The following is an 18,336-nucleotide window of genomic DNA, read 5'->3' on the forward strand; positions in this document are numbered from 1 at the left end:
CCAGGCGGCACGCGCGCGCGCTGCCTTCGTACGCGCGCTGCTGCTCCCTCTCTCCCGCGGGCGGGGCCGCTCCTGCATGGAGCTGTCCGCGTGAGGGAGGGGAGGGGAGGGGAGGGGTGGGGAGGGGAGGAGGCTCGCGGTCGCCCCGCCTCCGCGCCAGGTGATGCCAGTGCCTGGGGTGACGATGCCGCCGGCGGAGCGGCGGTGCCGGCCGGTGCCGCTAGAGAAGGAGGCGGCGGCGGCGGCGATGGGGTCCGCGCGGGCGGCGCCGCCCGCCCCCGCCTCGCACCTCGGGGCCGCCCCGCCCTGCCCCTGAGCCGCGGGGGGAGCGCAAGTAGCCGGTCCGATCGCCCGGCTCCCCCCACCCCCCGCCCCGGTCGCCATCTCCCCCTCCATCCTCGATGTCTCCCCCGCGGCGCGGAGGCCCCTTCGCCGCCTCCTCGCCCTCTCGCTCCTCGCCGCCGCAGCCCTCCCGCCTCGCGGTCCGGCGGCGAGAGGCGCCCGGCCTCCCCGTCGTCAGGCCGTCGCTGCCGCCCGTCCCCCCCGGCTGAGGAGCGGCGGAGGAGAGGCCGCCGGGCCGCCCGCCGCGATGAAGGTGGAAGCGGGAGACAACTCCATGATCAACCTGTCGGTGCAGCAAGTGCTGAGCCTGTGGGCTCACGGCACCGTCCTCCGCAACCTCACGGGTAACCGGGCGGCGGCGGGGCGTGGGTACGCGGGGAGGAGGGTGGGCTGGCTCCGGCACACGCGTTGCGGGGCGGGGGGGCGTGGGGGGGGACACCGAGGGGCGCCGGAGCCGTGTGGGTCCGCGCGTCGTTCCCCTTTGCGTGTAGGTGGGCGAGTAGTGCCGGGAGCCGGGGGAAGCCGCCCCGCCGCCGGAGAGCCGACCCCGTGGTACACAATGGAGGGCGTGGGCGTGGGGCGGGGGGCGGCCCCCCTGTGCGGTGCGCGGAGGGAGGGCTGGCAAACGATCGTGCCTCTCAGCCTCTGTGTGTGTGCTTGTTCCGTGAGCCTGCCTGCGGGACGTGTGTGTGTGTGTGTGCGGGCTTGGAGGGTTTGGGAGCGGGGTTGGTGCGTTCAGGGATGCGGGGGGCATCTCTGTGACCGGCTGCCTGAGTAAAGGAGCTGGGAGGGTGCGTGTGTTCGCTCGGGTCTGTACGTAGGGCTGTAGTAAAAGGCGGACGGGTGCGTGCCTATGAGCGACTTGATGGGTACCTGCGTGCGAGTCAAGGCTTGTAGAAGGCGTGTGTGAAGACATAAATATGTATGGAAGGCTGGAGTACGTTTGGGGTAGTGCTTTCCGTGGGTATATCCTCGCTGGGATTTGATAGAGAGCTCTGAGAAAACGGAGACGTTAATGTGAGAAGGAAGGACTTCTCCCCCCTTCGCCCTGCGTGTAGCCCTGGACAATGTGAGCTGTGGGAGTTAATGGGGCAGCAGATGTTTCCTGACGAATAGACGTAATCTTAAGTGTCAGGGATTATTATAGACTGAATTGTTATGAAAAAGTTCTGTGAACCAAAGTGGAGTCAGATGCTCTGTTAGAGAGGAAAGCTTTAGATAGCTTTGGCAAGAACTGGCCAGTTTCTGCCTAGTCTCACGCTGAAAAATGCGTGCAGACTGTTGTGAGACACAAGGCACGTAGCAAATAGGTGAATTGTCTCATCTCCTATTCTGTCCAGGTGTAAGGAGAAGTGTAAGCTCCCACCTCTGAATAAGCTGGCATTTGGTTTCAACAGCAGAGATGTTACTGTGTGAATACTTCCTACTTTGTGTAAGAGTGGTGATGGATTAGTGGAAAGTGTTGAGTAAAGTGGATTATGTTTTGAATATTTATGACAATATTCTAATATATATGTAAGGGTAATATTCTATTTTTCTATATATATTAATTATTGGAAGGTTATTTTTTAAAATACCTATTCAGGGTGAAGGTATGATGAAAGTAGAGATGTTGTCAAATTGAAGCTGTAGCAAGTAGAAAGTGATCATCTTAGGTTTTATTACCTTTCTTGTTGTTTTAACTTCCAGAATACTTTTTAATATGGGAAAGGTAATATAGATTTTTTGGGGTGGTTTTTTTTTTAGTTATGTCTATGAACTTTTAAAGATTTGTAGCTGATGATTAAATTTTCCAGGTGCTAACGTGGTGACACTTTACAATAGCTCACTTTGTGAGTAGTTATTTTTGTATGCTTATTATAAAAATAAATTTTGTGCTCTTACATGAAAATGTTAGCAGTGGATTTGCTTTTCTTTATGCTAGACATCCTGTATAGAATTATTCTATCCAGAGCATTATGCAACATTGGTATTTGTATGAAATTCAGTGCTGAGTGTTAAGCAAGCAAAACAGTTTGTTTCTTGATGCTTTTGCAATATAGCAAGGGTTTGCAAGAGATATTTTTGGTTGTGTAATGTTTTTTCTTAAATGAAAGAATGTGAAAAATAATTATCTGTCCTAGTGTTGCTGGAGAATGTCAGCATCACTTGTAGTTGCACTACAGTTTCTGAATTTGTTCCTACATGCAGATTGGCCTTACAGCCAAAACCTGTTGTGCCAAATGTTCTTGGGGACTGTCAAGAGTTAATAGCTGTCTCTGGATTTAAAATCTTATATAGAAGATACACTGTTACTGATTAGATCTTAGGAGATTGTTTTATACTACTAATAATTAAAGAATATCTGTTATTAAACAGATACAAACCCTTCCTAAAACACTCTACCACATGTAGAAGTAAACTTTGTTCAAAAATAGAAGTTCTGTTTTTCCATGCTAAGAAAATGTGTGTGAATGAGTTTGTCTTGTTTGACTATTAGTTCCCTTTTGTATCTCTGTAAAGTATAAGGAGAAACTTCTTCAGAGTACCGGGGAAAGAAATTTATAAAACGCACAGTGTTGCACGAACAGTCTTTAGACTGCTTTGTGTTTAGTTTTGGACTTAAAGCTGTGGCCTGGACTAGGCTTTAAAGTTGCATAAGTTAAGCCTTATCATCTTTAGATAGGCAGTGTGATTACGTTTGTGCAAAACTGTAAAATTCTATAAATGAACTGCTATCCTTTTCTAAAAAACTTAATCATTTTCAAAAACATTCAGCAGGACCTGATATGAACTACACACTAAACCAGGAAGTGCTTCTACAGTTAATGGTTTAATTTGGGTTTATATCCACCCTGCCCCCCCCCCCCCCCCCCCCCTTTAATGAGAAGCTGAACCATTATATTTAAACCATATAACTGATTCAGGTTCATTATTTAAAAGATAAAAAAAAAAAGAAAAAACCTTGCCTTTCATATATGGTCCAAGATACGAAGGAGACAACAGATGTTTCCATTTCTGCCGCATACACTCCACACGCTGTGATAGCTAAAGCTGCAAGCACAGATCTCGGTAGCTGAACCTCGGCCCACCAGCACCATATACTTCTGTTTCTATCCCCCTGCTTTGCCTTGGGAGGAAGAGGGGTGTTGCTGTAAGTAGGGGAGGTAGGAGTCTAGTAATCCTGGGAGAGAAGGCTTTTCCTTCTATTTTACCTCCTCCAGAAAATCCCAAGAACAGCCACTTTATATGGACTGGTCGTGTTTTAGAGTTAGTGGTAGATCAGGGTTTACTAGAACAAGTTGGCTGATGGCTGCATCTGGACTGAGGAAACATTCCAGTTTGAGTGCCCATTAAAATAAGTATTTTTTATTAAAGGCTACCTTTACAATAGAGAACTTAACAATATTTCTGTCCTTCCTGCAGCAATGTAGGTATTTTATTTGCATCTAGTTATTGGGTGTTCCAAAAGTGTCAGCTTCTGGTGTCCACAGGTTTTGTATTGGCCACTAAGGAGGTGGGGGGAGAGTGTTGTCTTGTCTGTGCCACTGCGTGCAGAGGAATTTACAAAATGAAACTCTAAAGTTTCTTCTGAAGAGACTTCCTTAGACCTCTAAAGTCAGAGCAATCCTCCTACTGCTCCCCACGGCCCAGTGTCCTAAACCGATGAGCTCAAGATTCCACAACTGGTTTTATACACTTTACAATGAAAGTCTAATTTTAAAGTGCTGGACTGTACGAACTCCTGAACTTGTTGAAAGTGGACATCTCTAAGAGATTACACCAGTGCCATAGAAGGTGCCTCTTGTCTGTTATGTCTTTTTTTCCAGAGCTTCATCATGTAATCGTATATCCCCGATTGTCTGGATTATGTCTCTGTCCCCTATCCTGTAACTTGAGAGGACTAGTCTGTGACTTAAATGCTCTTCAGCAATTGTTTATCTTCCACTTCATGCAGAAAAAATATTAGTGTCTCCAAACAACAGCTTGACTGTATAGCCCTGTGAACTTTGAGAGTACTGGCTAATAAAATAATTAAAAGATGAAACCCAGTGAAGAAGGAAGCAGTGTAAATAGCTGAATTAAGTTTGCAGGTTTAATAGACTGACATTTCTTAATCTGAGTGCTTAAAGTTTGTAAATCTACAGGAGCATAATGTACGTTTTCTTAACTAAAACTTCAAGATGTGCTACCTGGTTGACCTAAATTTGTATTCACAGCACAGATACTTGTTGCTTGATGTAACTTTGTAGCTAATAGCGGTAGGCAGGCTACACAGATTAGAAACTTGCTAGAGACAAGTTGTTTTGCAGTAATCAGTCTTGATTTATGAGGTGTTGTAAGCAATCATTATTTTTCTGGCAAAAGAAGCTGAGGACTAGTGGAAAAGAGAACTGCTGAAGATGGACTAAAGATGTCTATTGAAGCCGATTAGCAGTAGGACAGAATATTCATATTTATACTGAAATGTACTAGAGAATATTTGAAAATGTCAGTGTTTATAGTATTTACATATGTTGTGTGTTGACTTTATGTTTTTATTTGCCCAAGATAAAACTGCTGATGCAATGCAACATAAAGTTTTGATAAACTGGAAGTGATATGAATGTTAGTCAAAATTAGAGCATGCTTTAAAAACTTTTCCCCATTTCAAATCTAATCTTTGAAGTTGTATATGCCTACACCAACATGATATATGTGATACCTGTATACAGCACATAAGAATAATGTATGTATGATGTGTCTGTGATATGTATAAATACCTAAATTAACAAAGAAGTAGTCTAAAACTGGGATGACAGGGCATGGATTTCGAGTTATTTGAGCCTTGCAGCTTTTCTGCTAGAAAAAAATCCCAACCCAAGCAAAACCTGTGGAAAGGAACATTTAAGTTTTAAGAGAGTAGTTAAGGGTTAAGAATTTTAACTAAACCTGAAAGATGGGTTTCAGCAGTCCTTATGAGACAAGCTGTGGCTGCTGTGCAATAGATTTGATTTAACTGGACTTGTATGCTATTAACTACTGGATCTCTTCTGGTTCCCCGTCAGGGCATTCCCCTGGCAGCAGAGGAGCTTTGATACAAAAGTTGTGTTTTGGCTACCTAAAGTAATTTGGATACACCAAAAGTAAACTCTGAAACTTCCTTAGGGCTGAGCAAAGGAAGCTGAGAGCTTTTCCCTATAGTTGTGCTTTATTCACAGTTCTTTTGGGGAGCCCTATGAGGACATCAGCTCTCTGTCAGATAAAGCTAATTCATTATTACCCCTCCAGCGAAGTGCTCCATATATGCAGCTCATCCAAACAAGCATGCTAATTAGTATAGCTACACAGTAATTATTTTTTTTTTTTGCAGCATGCTTTTTTAATCAAGCTAGCAATGATGATCATGTAAATAAGGTTATACCTTTGAAAGCATGAATCTGTATATAGGACATTAATGGCTGTATTACTAGTATGTTCTTAAGGCACTTCAGTCTCGCTTCCTCCTTACAGGTGTCGCGACTCTTTCAGCTGGGTTACTTCTGAACAAGCAAAGTCTTGACTGTTTGTGTCTAGGGGTGCACATACTCTATTTTCTAGTGGCATCTCTCAGTGTTATCCCCAACCCATTTCTTGCTTCCTTTGTTACTCTAACACGTTTTTTAAAATGAGGTTCTATCTCAATTCTGCAGTTAGATGATACAGATTTCTGTTGAATCTCAAACACACACTAAAAAATTCCTGTGCACTAAGTTTTGTCCTCAACCTGTAAGGATAAGAATGACTAAGTTGTCCTCTAGGTTTGTGGAACTTGAATCCTCCTCCAGTTTACTTAAAAGGATAGCTGTCCTCCTTACCCCATCCATCCATGTTAAACAGCTTACTCGGTCATCTTCATCACTGGCCTAATTAGCAAGCATAAGAAGTGAACATGTTGAGTGACCAGATATAAAAAGGGTAAATAAAGGAGGAGAAGAAAGTATCACTCTTCCTGCCTTTCCTACAGAAGGTGCTCAAAAGAAATTTGTCCTGTTTCAGATTCTAGGACTGAGGTGGTGTCTTAATGAAATGAAGGTGGTGATTTAACAAATTGCACGATTGCTTCTCAGGAATCTAAACAAATTTGTTTAATTTGGCGTAATTGCTGATAAACATGCAGTCTCTGGGTGGGGGACAGGAAAGAGTTAGGTGACAGAGTCAATTGATATTATCTGAATTACAAATCTTTCTGGGTTATTTTAATAGCTACTTTAGCATGGCAAATATGACTGTGATGAGAAGTTCATAAATCATGGTTATAAGTGGCTCCAATTTTGTATGTTGCGTAAGTCTTCTGGAAAACATGATGATATGTTTCCTTGAGTCCATCACTAGTCAACTTTAAAAGAGAAATCTGTGATATAGCTGCATTTGCATGGATCAGGGAATACTTGCATGTAATCTGTAATTAACTTTTGAATGCGTTTAATGTGTGTGCTCCTTTATAAGGAGTAGGAGAAGAAAATGTGTACCAAAACTCAACTTTATATTCCTTTGTACAACAGAACATTTGGGGCTGTCTCTATTCTCATGTCTCTTGCCCTAAATATAAAGTGAGTGGTGATGCTAATTTTCATTAATCCTTATTTGGAATGTAAATAACTCCTAAAATAGTTGCTTCCTATGCAGCTATTTTGTTGTGTAAGGGTTTGTACATATTTTTGGTTTCTTAGCTACAGGGGAGTATTTAGTCTCTTGAAAATACAGTCATCCTAATAAGTCTTTCTAAGTTTGGAAATCAATTTCCTTTTCTATCTGGCAAGGGTCAACAATGACAGCAAACACTGATTTCCCTGAAGGTAATGCAGTGCCTAGTAAATCCTGCAGAGATAACAAGGAATGACAGTGACCAAGCCAGATTCCAACAGAATTTCTTGGTCCAGTTTCAAGATTTTCAGCTGCAATGGAGCTTTAAAGAGAGCGAGTGTGCAGCTTCCAGTTTCCTGGGACTGTCCCTCAGCTACCTTTGCAGAGAGACAACATCAAGACTTTTGCTTTTCCTCCCTACATATTGGCTGTTTGCTTCGGAATAATGGGGTGCTGAACAGGCTGCTGTAATCCCAGGGCCCCTCTCGCTCGAAATAACGGCGTCTTCTGTACTTGGGCTTCATGTTAAATGGGGATGAGTTTGTCTCATTGTGATGCAGTTTATGAAATCAGCTCACACCTGCCTGAATTCGGTATCCACAGCACTGCGCTTTCCAGAAGCTTCAGACTTTTAGGCAGTGGGATAGGTGAGGGGTAATACCAAGCAATACATGTTGATGTAGTTCTGGAGTGTTTGGCGGTCTTCTGAGCCTGCAGCTCTTGTGTAACCTTGCATAAGAACCGAGTGTCGTCTTTAACTGTGAATTTGAAATATGTGTTTTCATGGTCTGTCACTGGGGTATTGGGTTATCTTTAGTAATGTTGCAAGAGGTCCTCAGTTCTTCTTGGTAGTTGATGTTTCAGCTCTTTCATCCGCCTTAGTCAAGAGAAATGAACGTTTGGGTCAAGAATGTTGTCACTCTGCTGTCCTGATGATCGGACCTCTTCCCTGCTGTTTGGCATAGCAGTATAATCTGAGTGTCATGAAAACTATGTGACAGATGTAATTGTAGAGAAAGGTGCTGTTTCCAGAGAATCTGTAGCATCTCCACCACTGTGGAAACTATTGGCAAACAAGGCAAACCATCCTTTTTGTGTAGGAACAAGTTAACTTTTGAAATGGTGCATCCAGCATCACGCTCACCTGCTGGCAGTGAATAATCTGGGAGGTGGGCTCAGCCACCTAGGTGTACATACCATATTGCCATTGGACTCAAAGGACTGGTTATTGTGAAGCAATCATTCCCTTTCAGTATTCCTTTTGTTTGAGCTGCTAATTATTTTTAAGTAAACTAATTGGGTCTCATTGCTGATCAAATGATTGATGTGTGTCAGGCTGCAATAATATAGACTCACCTCAAACTGTTTTATTTTTTGAGGGAGAACTGCAACAGCTCTTGAATTAATGACACTTTTGTGAGATTTCTATCAGGAAAGCGTGTCCAAATTTGGTGAATTCTGTGACACATACCCACAGTAGTTGACCTAAAAAAAAATTTCTCTTTTGTTGCCTTTCCCCACCCTTTTGAGTTACAGTAAATGTTTTTAGAAAACTACCACCAAGTGAGAGGTTTTATAATTTTTATGTAGCTTCGTTGATGGTTTTTCTAAGATAACGATCATGGCCGTAATTCATCAGGGAAATGTTTGTACTCCACACCTTCTCCCCACCAGACCCCAAACAACAACAAAAAAACCCCAAACCAAACAAAAAACCTTGACTCTTTCCTGGTCCAGTCTTTGTTTCAGAGAATGCTTCATTCTGCAGAAGTAGTTACAATACCTAGTAAGAAGTTGCAATTAACATTGTTTAAAGAAACCATTCAAGGACTGATGGACTTCTTGTAACAATACATATGAATCAAGAACTGTGCTAGAATCCTTTTTATACTTTTTAATCATAATAGTTATTTCTTTATGATAGACTGCTAAAAGGGTGATAGTGTCTTGAGCATGTGCTGTTGTTGTCAAATTGATTCATTTTAAGATGAAAATCGGTATTGCTTGTCTCTTACTGTTGATTATATGCAATGTTTTAAAGTTTCTTACTTAACAAATTACTGTCTCAGAAACATTAACCCTTTATTTGACTGCTTTCTTTCAGAGATGTGGTACTGGGTTTTCCTCTGGGCTCTTTTCTCCTCTCTCTTTGTCCATGGTGCTGTGGGAGTATTAATGTTTGTGATGCTGCAGAGGCATAGGCAGGGGAGGCTGATCTCTGTCATTGTGGTCAGCATTGGATTTCTGGGTTCTGTAACTGGAGCAATGATAACCAGTAAGTCTGTCTTTTGTGTTGTGTTTTTTTCTTTATTTCTTATTTTACATCTAACTTCACAAAAGAAAATTCACAACGTTATCTTAGTCATTTGTTAATTGTTTATGAAGGATTTTGCCTTAGTTATATAGCTATTCTAATGACAGTGACAGCTGAGTTGCTCTTCTATTGTGTAAAGATAAAACTGCTATAAGTCATCAGAGGTGTGCAGAAATCACCCTATTATTTAATTTTGGAAACTTTTGGGTACCAAGTTGTTCAAAAGGTGTTTGCAGGTAATATCCTTTTAGGATAAGGAAGAGCAGGTCTGTCCTACCATTCTTGTTGCAAGTTGCCCTTGCAAATGAAGTCCTGATTGCCTTGGTTTTAAGGCTGAATCATGGAATCATAGAATGGTCTGGGTTGAAAGGGACCCCAAGGATCATAGAGCTCCAGCCCCCCTGCCACAGGCAGGGACACCAACCTCCAGAACTGGATCTGCACAAGATTGCCCAGGGCCCCATCCAACCTGGCCTTGAATGCCTCCAGGGATGGGGCATCCACCACCTCTCTGTGCAGCCTGAATCCCTGCTTGTCTCCTTGGGCCCGCTGGAGGTTTTTTCAATTGCACCCATCTGGGATCTCTTGCACTTTTGGAAGAAATCGAGGTGCAGTGTGAGTGGTGATTTACAGCTAAGGAAATTTGTTTCTTTGAGGAAGTTGCACTTTGCTCCTGGATTTGAAAGAATGTTCCAGTCTTGCCTTGACCATAATGTTACATTCTAGTTTATTGGGGGTAGGGAGGAAAGGGGGGGCCATTAGACTTCTTCCCTTATTCCCCCCAAAAAACCCACATAAACAAAACACCTATGCTGCTGTAAAACAGCTTATTGGACAAGCATCTCTAAGAGCTTCCCATGTTGTTATTCTAATGATTACCACTCGATATATTTTAGATATTTTTTTACTTCTTGACACTGTATCCACAAATGAGATGCTAACCATTTTTTTTCTGTTAAAGCAGCATGCTAAAAGGTTCACAGAGCTACAGTTAAAACTTAGGTGCATCATTAAAACATTGCAGAAAGCGGGAAAACTTTGTTGTAAAGTGGTAAAGTGTTACACCTGCCCAAATATGAGACACAGGTGTTGTTACCAAGAATGTTTTAAGGAAATGCTGCTTAGCTGTTTTCTTCTAGAGACAGTAGCAGATACAGTTTTCCATGTTTCCTGAGAAATTCTGATTATCTGTGTCCAATACATATTGTAAGATTAGTAGGACACTTTATTCAGTCTTTGGCTTTATTATATGCTTGTCTAACTTTACAAATGGACAACAGTAGCTTTACTGAGCAAGTAGGACCATGGTGAGCTTTCTTGTGGGGGTGAGGAAGGTCGGGAGAAATAGTGAATATTATTTTTACAGAAAAGAAGCTTGTGCTTTGTCTCCTGAGACAGTGCTGGGCAGGAGCTCTCCGTACTAACATCAATGGATTGAATGGGTCCTGTGTTGACCTCAGCGGTAGTTTCTGCCCAAAGATCCTCAGTGTTTTTGACATAGTGGTCTAATTTGAAAGGCCTTTGAGAGTAAGGTGCTGTAAATGTAGCAGCCATCAGGTAGTCTGTAGGCTGGCCTTTCTGTCTTTGATTCCTGCTTTTCTGTGAACTGCCCAGATTGTCAGAATCAGCTCAGTTTTGGAAAACAGTCACGACTGATTTGTGATAGATTATTTTTTTATTGCTACTGAAAGTCCTTCTTGCCTGTTTGTTTTCAAGGGTGAATGAAAATGCAAATTTCATGTGAAGTTTTGTCAAAAGCTTGTTTCAGTTGCTATATATTTCTCAGCCTAGAAATTCCATCACTTAACACAGTATAGATCAGTATAAGTCTGTCGTTTTTCTTTTTGCTAAGATGAGGTGGAACCAGTTGAGTGCCTTACACTTCATGTTATGCTGATTTTTTTTTTATCTTATGATTTAAGTCAGTGGCCCTTTTACAAGGTCAGTCATGCAGGAAAATTTCTAAAGAATTGAAGACAGGAAATGTGATGCTGGAATACCCAAGCAGAGACTTTTACAGTATTCTGTGGTGGGGAAGCTTCAGGTTCAGTGTTTCTGAAATGAAAGCACTTTGTGTCTCTTTATCTATGCACAAAAAGAGGAGCAACCCAGTTGTATTTTTGGCATTGATTTTTGCAGGTCAAAACATTTAACAAGTAAAGCAGTATTGTTTATGTGTAAATTCACCTGAGAATTTCTCCAAGCTTAGACTGTTAGATTTGTTATGCTGTTCCCAAAGGTTTTGCATAGAGCGTTGCAACCCTGCTAGCCAAATAATTTCACTTTCAGGTGGTTTTGTTTCTGATGGCACTGGATTGTTTCATACTGAAAGAAATTCCGTGGGGAGCTTCTGAAAACAAATTAATGTGATAAAATATTAAAGAGAGGAGTTTTAATAGCTATTGTGCTGCAAATGGTGATGCAAGCTTAAGTATTTAGTTATTTGGGTATGCCTGGCCTAGGACTTAGGAAATTGAAGTAGCAAACTGACTTCAGTTTCCATTGTGAATTTCTAGGCCTCTGCATTTTTTATGTAGGTGAATTAATGCAGTATATATATAAAAAATATAAATAATGCAGGTTTCACTTTGCTCAGGGAGATCTTTCTAACTCTGGCCTTCTGGGATCTTCTTACCAGTACAGGGAAAAGCAGGAAACTCCTCAGTTTCTAGGCTTTGAAAAATCATGGAATTTAATGTTTATTGTAAAAAGTATTAAAGATTTAATAAATAACTATAAAAAAACCTCAAGTGCTAAATATTAGAGGGGGAAAAAAAATCCAAACAAAAAACCCCACCCCACCAGAAGCCAAATTCAACCAATGATCAGATAAATGTTAGGCAGCTTGAGGCAAAGATTCTAGCTATTTTTTTCATCCAGAAGAATCTTATTCCTTTGCTCCCCAAGCATGCCCCTTTTTGGTGACATAATATCTCTTCCATCATTGGCAGCCTAATGTAGTATACTTTGGCTCTGTGCTAATTGGGCTGGATTATGCATTAGAGGTTGTATTGCACACTGTGGGTTTTTTTTTTAAATTAGTATTAATACATAATTATCAAACTACTAAGTTTGCATGGTTTTATCATTGATATTTTCCAGAATATCTCAGTATTTTACCAAAAGTGTAAAATTTCTGTTATTAACTGATAGCATCAAATTCTTGTATCCCAATTTGGCTGATTTGAATTTACTTTGAGTTCAGTCACCAAAATCATTTAAATGTCAACACTGAGGTCAGGCTAAAGGATGGCTTTCAGTTTTCAACAACAGAGTCAAGGAATAAATGGAAAAGCTTACACAAGGTAGCTGAGCGAAATACTGTAAGGCTGACCTTCTGGTGTGATAGTTATGACAAAACACACTTCACAGAATATACTTTTAAAGAACAAAAGGAATTAAAAAAACCCCAAACAACACCCTTAATAAACAGTCTGATTAATACTGTTTGTAAATGCTGTTATGGCCTCAATGATTAGTGAATTCTACTCTTTCTACAATTTTTGTGAAACTGAGGCGATACTTTTTAAAGATGCCAGATGATTCGGATACAGACTGTGCTTTCAGGAAATCTGTTGGGACCTAATGTATTTCCATGTCACTAATGGGTTTCCGATAGCTTTAACAGACTATTCCTGGTAGTGACTATGCAAAACCAAGAAAATTCAAAATATTAACAACTCTATTGAGTGCTATTTAGAACAACTGTGGTGGCTTTTCAGTTTTCTTTGAGCCTGAAAAAGCCTGAGTGATCTCTAAAATCATTTATTTATGGTTACATAGCATCTGAGATCACACATACTGATGGTCTATAACTAAGTTTGGGATTTGATCTTCAGAGAAAATTAATTCATTCTGAAATAAAAGGACAATAAATTTAATGTTTGTTCTTTAGGCAAGGAAAGCAAGTACTGTATAGAAAATACTAATTCAGAAAGCACTAAATTAAAGCTTTGTTCCAGGTGAATTTTTGAGAGTTGGACTAAGTAATTTTTTTTACCTATAGACACAGCTGTATACAAGCCTGTGTATTTGAATGAACATTTTAGCATCCTTAAAAGGCCTAGAAGTTGTTTGAGCAGAAAATATTATTCATCATTAGCATGCTTTTTCTTTGTTTTTTCTTGACTAACAGTTACCTTTTTCTCAGGCATTTGCTGTAAGACACCACAACCATACATTTTATCTATGACTTCAGTTCTTCAAATGCATGTGATAAACTGAGTATGTGAAAGATAGGTGCTAACAACTCCATTCTGCTGGCTCTGATTACAGTGCAGTATTTAGTTTCTGGTTTATCCTGGTCGTGTGATGCTACACTTTAAATGGGAATTTTCAGATCATTGTATAAGAAAAGTGATCTCTTAATTTTAATGTGTTATAGCTCAAAATCTAATATTGGTTAGAAATTTCTGCTTACACATGTTCATGGATAACAATGCAATTTTTTTATGTTTTGCTTGATTTGTTAAACAATTGTTAACAGTTTAGTAGTTTATTTAAACTGACCAGTTAAATAAAATAGGAAATATTAAACTGATAGATGTGTGTTTTGAGCTATGCTGTAGACACTAACTGTTTTAGTGTCATTGTGTTCTCCCTGCCCATGCAAGCATTATTAAACCACACTTCTCAGCAGGTCAGGCTTTAGAGAATTTTTTTTCTTGCTACCTTTTCCTATAGGCATGAAGCACAAATGTAAAAGAACAAACAAAAGATCTGCAGATTTCTACAGGGAAATACCAAGATTCAATTTTCTTAAATCAAACCCCTGAGACCCTAGCGCCCACCCCATGCCCTGAACCCCATCATTCACAACCACAACATTGATGTTGGAAAAGTTAATCTGCTTCACTTGGGAAAATCATTCTGGCAGGGCTGAGATATTTAGAAAAATGCAAGCCAGGCTAATAATTCTATAATGCCATGAAGTAATACCGTGATACACTGTTTATGTTCTACAAGTAGTTGATGCATAGACACTGTAAATAACTTGTCATGTATTTCAGCCTCAGCTTTTTCTGTGACTTGACCATTGTTTTTCTTGTGATTCTCAGGTGCTGCAGTAGCTGGAATTTACAGAGTAGCAGGAAAGAATATGGCTCCCTTAGAAGCTCTTGTCTTTGGTGTTGGACAGACAGTACTGACGTTAATTATCTCCTTTTCAAGAATTCTTGCAACGCTTTGAGACTTAAGTAGAAGTGGGGGTGAAAAACCCCCTCTAGTTGAAAGAAATCCTTAATCTGAAGAGAAGCTTCCTGAGCATGGATTCATCAGCTGATGAACTTGAATTCCAGTGCAAGAGAAAGGAAGCGATGTGGAACGTGCACTACAGATCTAGAGGCTCAGTCAAATGAAAAGGCTGTCCTCAGGTGCCCGAGCTGCCGTGCTTCTGCGCTGCGCCTCACGTGCCTCCGTCACGGGCAAGGTGCCATCCACGCGTGCGAGGCCGAGATGAAGCACCTTGAAAGCTGCCGGCCAGGTTAATGCTTGGTGATGGGATCACCGTTCTGAATAGTGTTGTGATAAAGGGATGCTCCTGAGAATTGCTGTGCGTGCCAAACCTGGAGTTTAATTCCTAATTGCTGGCTGGGTGAGCTCTGACATTGCAATTATAGAAGAACGCTGTGAACATACGCTCAAATTCAGGTAAAACGGCAAGAAAACTGTCTTCTGTATTAGCAGCATCTCTTTGAATGCTGAATACTCTTATTCAGCTTTCAGAACAACTGTTAGGTCTGTCCCAAAGTGTAGGTGAGTTTTGGTGGGGTTTAAGAAGCACAGCTTTGGCAACCCTGATATAATTAGCACTATGTGTAGAATGGCTCATGGCAGACTTCTGAAGGTCAGCACATCATTTCTTCATGGTTTTAGCTTGTTAGAAATCAGTGGTTCAAGGAGACTGGATCAGGGTTACAAAGTACAATCTGTTATGTATGCACAAACAAATCTTAAACGGATGATTTCCTTGAAATTACTTTTGTCTTAAACATACAGACAGTTACCAACCCTTCTGAAAACCTCAGAAAGGTCACTTGTTGCAAATAAGCTCCCTATATTTATTTAAGCACTGTTAGGACTCCTAACCCTACATGTATCCTTTAAAGAACACACAAATAGAACAGACTTTAAGAGAATACACCTGTGAGGAAAATGGGAAGGGATAAAAATATGATACACTGGTTTTCTACCAAACAAAAATGTTAAGTTTCACAAAAGAGTCACTATACTCCAGAAGTTTGGAAGTGGGGCAGCACCAATGTATTTACTACCTTGTTTCTGAACACTTTGTATCTTTGGAAAGATTAAAGTATCTGGAACTTTCAAATACTTAGCTTTCAGTAGAGTTTGTGATTTTCTAGTTTAAAAGGGATGGTAGTGTTGTGCATGTGAAATGTCTTAAATGTGAATGTGTTTGAGTGAATAGAAATTTTAAGTATAGTTACTAATTATTTATGAAATGCAAAATATAAAGGGCACAAAATTCTGTATGAGGGATATGGCATTTTTTTACATCTTTACTCAACTGAATGCTTTTCAGCAGTCAGCTTTTTAATGCTGACAGGAAAAATAAATTGCTCAAAGGTTTTACTGTTAAGATGTCAAAAAGGCTCTCAGGACTGCTGAAACTACTGGCACCTACAGCACAGATAAAAATATGGTTAAAAGATAACTTATAACCCAGTCATATTGCTTAGTGCTTCAAAATATGGTATTGAATTCACTTGGCTGCCTTTATTTTACTCCACATAAACTGTTGGTTTGTTTGCTTAGTTTAAGTGCAAAGGATGTTGATATTTGTTTTCTTTAAAAGTATTTGTCTTGTTTGGAAAATGTATAAAGTTATGGGCTTTGCAGAGAACAAGGGAAAACAGGTTTACAAACCGTTTCAGTGTTATTTTTGGCTTTGAATTGCTTTAAAATGTGACTGATCACATATATCCTCATTATTTTAGATGTCTTCAAGTATTTATTTTTCATAGTTTGGGGTTCTTGTCTTGTAACTTTCAGTGGATACTTTTTGGCATAACAATCATTGCACTTTAGTAGACAATGAATTTATTACATCTGTTAAAAGGCAATTTAATCTTCTCCCCATTGTCTTAAATTGTGGGAAAAATTGTTTCAGGTATTTAAGTCAAATTGAATAATAAAATCATTAAAGATACTTCTCCTAATGTGCCTTGTTACATATATTTTTTAGGGGAGACCTTTTAAATAAAACAAACTATCATATCTTTGTTCTTCTATTTTTGCTATTTCTAATTGATTTGGTGGTTATGTTTTACTCAACAGACATTTCTGTTCAACTGCTTGGAAATGCTCGTTTGCATCAAACCCCATCGTTTCCTGAAGCGCTGTGTTCAGTAATTCAGATTCTTGTTACTTTACCTCATACTGAAACTTCTTCCTGGCTTCTAAATTTCCTTGACTGTCTTGATTCTTATTTCTTGGCTGAGGCTATTGTGCTACACTGCTCAATAGCATGCTGTCTTTCACCAAGCCACACTGTAACAGACTGTTGCTAACTCATACAACACTTCTGTTATTGAACCCTTCTTTGCTTTAACTGCTTTGCCAATGACATTGTTGCTGCTGTATCATTCCTCCTGTGACTGGGAGGCATCTTTGCAGACTTTAAGTTACTTTCTTCCAAACACTTTTTATTGCTTAGATCACTGTAATCACTTTTAAAATACTGTTGGGTGCTGAGTTGTCTCTGCTTTATCTGGCATTGTTGCCTGACTACAGTGAGTAGGCAGGTAATGTAATGCTTAAGTGGCTTAACAGAGGCAAAGTAGTGTATTTGATAGAAAACTGTTTTTAACTATTTCTTGTGAGGGATATACGAGGACAAATAGTTTATCTACAAAGTATTCCTTGATTGTGGCAAGAACTTACTGTATAACAACTCCAGCAGTAAAAGGAAGTGTGAGTAAGTGGCCTTATGTCTGTGAAACTGAAGTTTCATTCCACACCCTTAAGAACAGCATTGTTAAACATCAGGTGCTCTACTCAGTGCAGTGCATGGATATATATGTGAGTGTGTACATTTATGTATGAGCGATGTTGTTAACATGAGTAAGGTATGGAACATGCCCAAAAATTGAAATAAAGAGAAAGAAAATCACTTCAGATAACCTTTTTTTTTTTTTCTTTCCTCTCTCTTGCTACAAAGATATCTTGTGTGTGAGTGGCACTGATGGTACCCTGGTTCCCTTTGGACAATACAGTGTTGTGCAGATGTTCACACAGGATCTTTTAGAGCTGTCTTCAAAGGGCTCTGCCCATCTCTGCATTGTATCACTAGGCACATTCTGTGCATCATTGGTGATGAATGTCTTAACCAAGACCAAATATTGCATTAACCCAATTTAATCTCTGGAGAAGGGGGGTGGGGGGTGGATACTGAATATACTACTTAACGTGAAGAACCTCCTGCTGCGTTGTTAGAAGCTGCTGTGGTAAAAGATCTGAACATTCCACACACTTTCAGCCTCTTAGCACGATCAAAAGAAAAATCTTGTGCTGACTGAAAATTCTAGCTATATTGCAGGAAAACTTCTAACTAATTATCTTCTATTTTGTGGATAACGCTGAGTTTATGAAAGTAATCTAGTGATAGAATTTGAAGTTTTCTATTGACTTTGTGAAAGAAACTAGTAATTTAGCCAGTTTTGAGTGTTCAACATGGACCAAAGAGAAAGTACTCCTGCTTTTGTGTAATGTAGCTTCCCATTTTGTTTTTATTACTCTAAAAGAAATAGTATTCCTCTTCAACATATTGCACATTGATACTTATTTTGCTTAGAATTCCTATTCCAATTCTGTCTGTGGGCAGGCATATATGATGTCATCTGAGTAGAAGCTGTAATGGGGTCCAAGCTCTAATAACTGTGATAGCTGATTTCATTGTCTTCTGGTTTAATTCATATATTTCACATAAGTATGTTCTAATAATGCTTTTCCTGCATTATTGTATCCTGAGCATATTAAACTGCATGGCTTTGTATGTAGCCATTTAATATCATGCATGTATAATTCCACATAAGATTAAATTTCTTCTTGAGACACAATACTCTGAGGTGCAACAA

General features: G+C 40.1%; 1 protein-coding gene across 1 annotated transcript; it reads left to right on the top strand.

The window, feature by feature from the left end:
- Positions 1–589: 589 nt before the first annotated feature.
- Positions 590–14,429, top strand: TMEM170B (transmembrane protein 170B; the record flags this gene model as incomplete). Its single annotated transcript, XM_084280016.1, has 3 exons — positions 590–686; positions 9,032–9,202; positions 14,299–14,429. The coding sequence occupies 3 exons, from the start codon at positions 590–592 to the stop codon at positions 14,427–14,429; spliced, it is 399 nt and encodes a 132-aa protein (XP_084136142.1).
- Between the last annotated feature and the right edge of the window lie 3,907 nt (positions 14,430–18,336).

This window comes from Gallinula chloropus (assembly GCF_964237585.1).
Source record: "Gallinula chloropus genome assembly, chromosome: 2".
In the NCBI taxonomy this organism is placed as follows: Eukaryota; Metazoa; Chordata; class Aves; order Gruiformes; family Rallidae; genus Gallinula; species Gallinula chloropus.